Here is an 8631-nt window from a genome sequence, read left to right as displayed (position 1 = left end):
TATCTTAGAATCAGAGTTTCATAACATTCACAATATTTTTTTGGGTATTTCTTCGAGGCCTGATTCATCTGGGTGGACTATAGAACCTCATGGCCCAATCAAAAACACCAACTCTGTAATTTTTTTTTTAAAAAAAAGGACTCATCAACCTTTCAAATTCTTACGACGGATTTCCGCAGTTTAGGATAAATCGATAAAGAAATAGATAGAAATATGATTTATTAAAGATGAGAAGTTTGCTCCAAAACAAAGAAGAAAGTGAGAACCTTTATTCGACAGAAACCACACGGCCTTGTTACATCTAGACTGCATAGGTGAAACAGCTACTCATCATTCTGCTATAATAAGCACTAAAAACACTTGCTGTGACATCTCATTACACCAAACCAACCCGCTCTCCTCATACCTCCATTGATGTTATTTTTTTTAAAAAAAAAAAAAAAACCTCTCCTTTGTCCGACCTGACAACACACTCTTCAATTGCTAAACGTAAACGTCTCAAATTTGAATTTCTATGGGCCATCTGTGCAATTCCTTTGAAATAAGAGGAATACTGAAGGTAGCCAAACCGGTGGCCGAGTCATACTCGAAATCGGTTTCAACCTCACCCACTACACACTTCAAGGGGCGCTGGGAGGAGTACACTCCAAATCTGCCACTTCCTCTCACTCGGAGGGTAATATTTGCCGTTGCTGATCGGCTTGAACTGAGAGAAGTGGTCAGCTCAGATTCAACCTCGCCATCGAATAGTTCTTCTTTGTCACTTGCTTTGTGGATTTCAACCTGCTCTACGGCTCCTCCGGTGTTGAACATGCCCAGTAGCCCTATTGCTGCAAACGATATACTTGGAGGAATTTTCTGCGAAACAAACAGTACTTTTTAAGTCAGTACTCTACCGATCTTGCAGGGTAAATCACCAAATACCGGTCAGAGTTTTATGCCCCAGCAATGGAGCCTTACCTTCACTGGACAGAAATGGAAAAGTTCGTAATCCAAAACTTGCAGCGTCACTGGCACCGAGGCATCTTTAGGCAGCCTAATCACCTCACCTGAAATATATCATCTGGTTAATTCTGATCATATTGAAAATGCGAGGTTAAATAAAAGCACAATAAAAGAGCGTGTCCCTTTCAAACTTCACCAGACTCAAACACAAGTACCTAAATAATCAGTCCTGGTTTCGCCGAAATGCAATTCCATTTATCCAATAAATAGTACCTGATTTGTACGAATAAACAATGGCGTCGCCATCCCAATCAACACCAGCCACTTGAGTGATGAGGTCAACATCGGAGGCACGAACAGAGCAAGTGAGTGTGCCTGGAGATGCATTGTGGATCCGGGTCTTCTTCTCTATCTTGCACCACCCAGCACCTTGACAGTTGAATACCCCAACCACTCCAGAGCATTTGTTTAAGTTCCATATTTTGAGCAAGCTAGAAAATTGAAAATTTAGGTACATGAGCCTTCACTTTATGTCTAAACACAACTTCCAAATTTTCAGAGATAGAAATAAACAGACCTAGTCCCGTCCCTAGCTGGATCAGTGAAGAGAGAATCGCGAGTGGGCCTTCCTGGTAGTTGAGCACGGAGAATTGATCCATCAGGTAGAACCAGCTTCTTGAGAAGCTCAAAATTGTGGTTGCCTGGCTTGTCACTGAAAAAGCAACATAAATACAACAATAACCATTAAAAAGGTGCTCATTTCCTTTATAACTCAGTAACAAAAATCTTCTACTGACATCAATATACCTAACATAAATTGCGCCTCCACCAACTGCACGAGCTGCAGCATGGTACTCTGCCGCTGGGTGTAAACTCTGAAGTAGCAAAGATTCTTTCGTTAATATCAATAGAAGTCATTATGGAGAATATATTGAACCCAGAGCGTATAGTAAAGTGAAAACCACTGGATATCCCTTAAAAGTTCAAAACATGATAAGCTTGGTATTGTATCATTTTCCACTAATTTTAATAAGCACGTTGATGCTCAATTTTTGTGATTTAAATAGATTAACGAATATTAAGAAATTGACGAGTCAAACAACTAAAAGAAAAGGGCAACTGCAGTAACCGCAAATGCAGGGAAGTTCACTTCTTACCTGGAACATATCCCAGTCAGGCTGCATGAATTCTCCAAGGAATAGCGTGTTGTATGCTACGGATGATATATGGATTGTGTGGGAAGCAGGATCGCGTGGGTAAAAGTCGTCAGACGCTCTCACAACAGCAGTCTGCTTAGCGCTATAGAGCCCATCGGTGTTATGACACATACATGCGATACATCCATTGTCAGGAAAGTTGCGAGACACGGAGGCCTCAAGGGCCTGATGATAGCTGCGTGTGAGTGAGACTCTGCCACCATGTCCAGACCCAAGGGTTTCAATAATGTTCTGAACATCAACTTTTACTCCATCTACTCCACACGAAGCTAAGTAAGCATGGAGCTCATTGTAGAAGTTGAAAACATTCTTGGGATGCACTAGACCCAAGCCATGTACAGCCAAGCTGTCGATGACAATGTCTGGCTGGTTTCCTAGTACGCCAGGGGACTGTACTGGGTATGCTAAAGCAGTGTCATAATGTTCCATGCCGCTGGCTGCTGGCTTCACTCCACCCCAATAACCAACTAGAGCATGCCATACATATACATATCTGTTCATCACAAGAATAATGGGAAACTCAATTACGCCAGCCACTTGTCAGACAAAGCTTTTCGCAATTATGCAAAACAACTTGTTAAAAAGGAAAATGTTCCACCATAAAAAAAATACTCAAATGAATTCAAGGATCTAAAGCCATACTTCACATTGTGATGTTGCTTCGCTTCATCCACCACATGCTTCAGGCCTGAGCTCTGTTCATTATTCTGTCCATTCTTCTGAAATTTAGTGTTCTCTTTTATACCAGTTAACCTACTGGCAAACCTGCAAAGATCGTATTTGACAAAAATCAACAAAAAATAGCTTCAATCAAATCAATTAACAAGTAATGGTATGGTTGTTGAATATTTAAATGCCTATTGATAACGGCGTGCTTGAGGTAAGCATGGCAAACTGTGACTGATTATATATGGAGATCTTACTGTGCTCCTTCTTGTACGACACAATCAGCATCCCTTGGTTTACTTTCAATTTGTTGCCAACCATCGTCTATGATAAGGAAGCGTGGAGGTGTGCCGCCCTCTGATAAGCTACAATCATATTGAGTCAAGTTTCAGTGTCTGTTTGATCCATCTCTCCTCCATTCATTAAAAAAAAAAACTAGCATACTCAATAAATTTTCTCAATAACTACCTCTTGAGGCCTTCCTTAACACCCTCTGCCGTGACATCAGTATAGAAAGCATCCCATGTGCACCAGCCAAACCAGTCAAGAAAAGATGGCAACTGCATGAAATCAACAAGAACATGTTACAAGAAAATTTAGATATTAACTAAGCCAATTTTGTGGGTTCGATAGAATTACAGCGAGGGGAAAGTTCTTACTCTCTTCTTCTCACGATGAAGGAATGTTTTCATGTGTTTTTCTAGAGCCCTTGAATGACAAACAAACAACGGGTCAGTAATAATCGAGATATGTATGTATGTATGTATGTATGTATGTATGTATGTATATTCAGATGATTAGCCAGTAAAAGACAACTAGCCAGTGCCAATTAGGAAACAGGGGTGATGGGAAACAGGTGTGTCAGATCAGAGAAAAAACACACCCACAGGGAGATAGGGAGAGGGGGAGAGGGGGAGAGGGGGAGAGAATTTGGAAAAGATGCCTCACTTGACGGCTTGGTTAATGACTTCAAAAGGGTTTGTCCCAGCATGCATGTAGACCAAGTGAAGACCTTGATTCGTCTCAACAGCATTGTCTCCTGCAAAACCAAATCACACACCAAAAAAAGAAAAGATCGGTTGGATTCTTTCGGTTCATCATCCTATTTACTTAGTCTCCAAAGCTATAATCTTCATATGTTCGATTCAAATGATTGATAGTCATCGAGAGGATTCTCCAGCCCACATGCATTTGCTTTAACGACAGCTCCACCCCATAATTTCAGAAGGTAAGACTCCTTCAAACTTTGGCTGACGAAATTAGACATGGCGCTTAATTATGATGGCGGGGCAAAGTTTAATGTAGACTAACTGTAATTGTGTATGGATAAGAGGTACTCACCACTCTCAAGACAAATCTCTATTTCGTTTTTGTCATTCCCTTGTAGAACAGCACGGAACGGGCCTTCCAGCAGAGGAAGCAAGACAGTGTAGATGGTTTGAGAATTCTCCAAATCAGCACCTCCGTCATTTTTGCTCTCTATAAGCATGAATTGGGTCTCCAAAGGGATATCTCTCCCGCAGGTTCCCATTCTCTGAGTCATCCACCATAACTTGAACCGGAAACAACACATGAACCGAAGGCCCCTGTTTTTCAAGTCAATGAAAAATTATTTACAATCTGCTTTAACAAAGCAGCAATCGGCAAGTCAAGTAGTCCAACTAAAAAACGATGTTAAAATTAACAAAAGTGCATAAAATTAGTTCAAACATGCCACAAACTTTATCATTCAGCCGCAGCAACATGTCTGCCCATGTCAAAAGTAAACACTTCACATCGCCCTGTTTAATTTGCAGCAGTCAAATTTTCTTTGACTACTCAAACAATTGACACAGGAATCCATAGAAAGCATTTCACACAAATTAAAAGTGTATTTTGAATTTCCAATAGCTAAGTTATCAAGTTTAGATGTTGCAAAAAACTTACTCTAAAATACCCATGGGGAAGACATGGAGACTTTTGCTGTGGGAAGCTGTGGCACCAAGAAATGCACCAGCAACAAGTCCCACTCCAGATCCTGGGGTGAGGATAATGTTATCTGGTACTCCTGTCAGTATAGTCTTCCCATGAACAACCAAGTTCCCATCGTTAACGGAGATCCTAGGCGTGACCGTCATCTTTGAACACCTGAATACTGTATCATCACAGACACCAAACAGCTAGCGTATATAAGATTAAAGAGAAAAAGAAATCCCCAGTATACTAGATATTTAATATCAAGTTTCAAGGATGACAAGCATTGTTGCTCGAAGAATCTAAAATGTTAAGCTCAGAGTACAGAACAGAAACAAACGCGAAAAGAAGACAAAAATAAATTGACGCGGACAAGAGAAAATGGATAACAGGGAGACTGTATCAGAGGCTCAGAGCCAAAAAAGAAAAGGATAACAAGGAACCAACCCAAAAAAAAAAAAAAAAAGTAGCCTCAAAGTCCAGGAGACTGTCACATAAACAGTAAGATTTATAACTGTCAGGCTAAAACAGTAAAATTTAGGGATTAAGTCGTATAAACCTAGAGGTTTATGACGCATGCGAAAACTTATGCGCACATTAGTGTGATTGCGATGTGGCCCCTGTGAAGGAAGAATCCACGCCAACGGTTGTATCGATGCAATCCATAGCATTATTACCTACTCAAATTAAACGAGTTAAAGGGAAAGATGAAATACTAACCACGTCCTCTACAGTTTTTCACTTATTTGTACATATGTTAGGTGCAGGAAAAAAATGCTTCCTTTCTGTCAACAGTCTAGACTTTCAACTTTAGTAAAACCCCAGCTTCTTCATTCCCTTTCAGAGGAGGTGGTGTTCTTCTTTCTTGTGGGATGGGCTACTTGTGATTGGGGGCTGTCAGGTCAGAAAGAAAATCAGATTTCTTACGGGTCTGATATTGGTAATAATTGAAAGTTTCGAGCGTCTTAATGAAAATACAAAAAGATAACTAACGTGACCCAAAAAGAACGCTAATCGAGCAATTCATCAGAGCGACGATGGACCATGGTGCAGTGCTTTCACAGAAAGCATCAGCCAATTTTGTCTTGCGTGGAATCCGGAACCAAAGCTCACACAAAAACCGACAAAAGGGAAATGATTGATAAGATAGAGGGGGCAAATGATGTGGTGAAAATTGTTAGAATGATCGGAATACATGAAGCAAGAGATCTCAAACATGGTCAATACACATGATTGAGATTACACCGTATTGTTTCTTATTTTACTCTTTTGCTCCGTTTGACGGGGAATATATAGGTGCAAGCAAGAAAATATGAAGTACGTACTGTAGAAAATTGAAGGCTAGTATTCCTGGAAATGAGAAAATCTAGGTGAGCCAAGGAACTTCTCAAACAAGCGAACATGAAAAGCAGCAGTTCTGTCACCGAAAACAAATTATATAAAAAAGTCTAAAAAGCAACATCCACCGAAACTCTAACTCCTTGAAACTGATCTTCGCGAATAAATAACAGAGCTAACAAGCAACAATTTTCGAGGTAAAACGCTTCGAAATCAGCGGACCTCTGGATCCCAAAATCCAGATTCTCGCCACACAATTTCACATTCCGAACCACGGAAATCCAGAATCCACAGGAATTTCACCGCAACGAAACAATGAACCAGCTAGATACTCGAAATTGAAAAATGGCTCCCTAGATGTTTCACTTTGATTATAAAACGAATCTTCAAAGCACCCAGAGAGGCAGAGCTCAATCAAGTAAAATGTAAGGGTACTCTAATATTAGCCTCCATAACTCACCGGAATCCGCGGCTGGAACTAAGTGAGTCGAGGTAGCTCCGATAATTCAAAGAAGAAACAGAAGCGAGCTAGTACGATTCAGAAACGGGGAGACACGTGAAAGCCAGCAGAGAACTCAGCAAGAGAAGTACATTCCAAGAAGGAATGGTCCGTCTATGAAAGGGAAATCACGAAGCAACGGTCACTGCCAAAGACCAATGGCTTACGACGCTCACGAATTAGTGCTGGGCGAGTGGAGAAAAGAGCGGAAGAGGGCTTTTATACCGTGTTCAGTGTTAAAGGTCGAGCAAGTTTCCCACTTTCGGAATGCCCATATTCTGACACGTGGAAGATGCTGTCCGACCAGTATTTTTAAGAAATGAAAAACTGAGAAGATATTTTAATTTTTAAGTATCAGAGAATATTTTCTGCTAAAATCGGAGAAGTATCGCGGGAATTCTAGGAGCGGAGCTACTGCTGTACCGGCACAGTTGTTTTTAATTCAGTCTTCAATCATGAAGATGAAATAAGGCAAAATCATTTACTTTAAATGTAAGTTATTTTTTAAAAAATTTAAATTTTAAAAATTATAAAATATTTTAATTTTTTAAGATATATTTATTATTTTTTAAGTATTTTTATTAATGAATGACTTTATATTTATTGTAGGGTGTTTGATAAAAATAAATATAGAAATATAAAATTAATTTAAAATAAATAACTATTTTATTAAAATAAAATTTAATTAAAAAGTTTTTATTTTTAAAACAGACGGAGTACCAATTTATTTATTGCTTAAAAAAATGGTAAATTTGTTTTTCCATTAACCCAAGTGAACGAAAAAAATGGAGGCTTACGGCACAAGCATTAAGAAATATCTGAAGCAACATGCATAAAGCGATGAAAATTCCAGAATTTTTTGTTTCTATTCACATTTGAGATTTTGGGATGTATTTAATTGGATATAATATTCTCGCAAGACCGCATGAAAAGTTGATGAAGTTATCAATCATCCTCTTTTCTGGTGACGATTAGCTTATTAACATTACACCGCCCAGAGGGGGTTTTTTTTTATTTTCTTTTTTTAGAAAAAAGGCCTCAATCGAAGGAACTCTGATTTATCAAGCGGGACATGTATCAATCACTGTGATGTGTAATAAATTCCGATGGCATCTAGTGCGCATAAAATTAGTTTATATGTTATTAATGTAAAATTAATTATGCTCCTATTTCAATTGGTAAGAAATTTTATAATAATTAATTTTTTCATGTGAGGTTATAATATAATTTTTTTCATTAATTTATTTATGTCTGGCGGTGCTATATAGCTCATGACTTTTTTTTTTCTCAGATTATTATAACACATGAAGGTCCATCGTTGATTTTCTCTTGTGGATGTGCACGCAATCATTGATTTGGCTCTAATTAACTTGATCTATTCAGTTCCTTTAACTTGATTTATCCAAGGGCAAAAGAGCGGGTGAATAACAATTCTAACTGTAATTTGTGCATGTTAAATCTCAAATTTCCTTTTTTTTTTTTTAAGTTTGGGCGACAGGCTCAGTATTTCTTTTCCATATCTATTTCCAACATTTTAATGGTGAAGCAATTTTCCGGGCCTCAACATGGATGGGCGAGAACGGTCCAATCAGCAAGCTGACTCGTTTTTTATTATTGAATGGTGGGCCCCATGCACGAAGGAGTGAATTGACAATCTCACTCTCACATTCAACGTCGGTTTGTCTATTTCCCAGTGCCATTCGATCCTTTTTGTTCTGTTCAGTCACGGATTCACCGTTCTTTGCTTTCTAAATTATAAATAACGTAACTAATTTGATTTAAGTGGGTTAATAATATCTGGAATCCGTTATGAACATGCGTTGCATGCGATCGCTTCATCATACGAATATTAATCTTCAAACAACGAATGATGCAAATGTATGATTCAATCAACAACAAAAAAATGACGATGATGAAAATGAATTGAATGATTCGTAAGCTGGGGACATTGTGGTGGGACCTACATGAGCGCAGCTTGTCATGTATTCGCATCCTCGAGGAGATGATGCTTGT

At 38.8% G+C, this 8631-nt stretch overlaps 1 protein-coding gene across 2 annotated transcripts; it reads right to left on the bottom strand.

Moving 5' to 3' along the window:
• Positions 1-249: 249 nt before the first annotated feature.
• On the bottom strand, positions 250-6806 carry LOC129315111 (probable galactinol--sucrose galactosyltransferase 2). 2 transcript variants are annotated; one of them, XM_054958666.1, is made up of 15 exons: positions 6580-6806; positions 5502-5675; positions 4755-4962; positions 4170-4414; positions 3777-3867; positions 3488-3536; positions 3297-3388; positions 3086-3193; positions 2805-2927; positions 2103-2655; positions 1753-1820; positions 1523-1657; positions 1219-1436; positions 961-1049; positions 250-858 (listed from the first exon to the last, which is right to left on the bottom strand). In XM_054958666.1, the coding sequence occupies exons 3-15, from the start codon at positions 4943-4945 to the stop codon at positions 499-501; spliced, it is 2322 nt and encodes a 773-aa protein (XP_054814641.1). In that variant the 5' UTR covers positions 4946-4962; positions 5502-5675; positions 6580-6806; the 3' UTR covers positions 250-498. The 2 variants fall into 2 exon arrangements, with proteins under 2 accessions (XP_054814641.1, XP_054814635.1); XM_054958660.1 differs by lacking the exon at positions 5502-5675.
• Positions 6807-8631: the final 1825 nt, after the last annotated feature.

The sequence above is a fragment of the Prosopis cineraria genome, unplaced genomic scaffold (genome assembly GCF_029017545.1).
Source record: "Prosopis cineraria cultivar Desert tree isolate PC_DT_omini unplaced genomic scaffold, ASM2901754v1 PC1, whole genome shotgun sequence".
In the NCBI taxonomy this organism is placed as follows: Eukaryota; Viridiplantae; Streptophyta; class Magnoliopsida; order Fabales; family Fabaceae; genus Prosopis; species Prosopis cineraria.
Note: the sequence above shows the minus strand (reverse complement) of the source record. Positions and strands in the feature narration are given on the sequence as shown.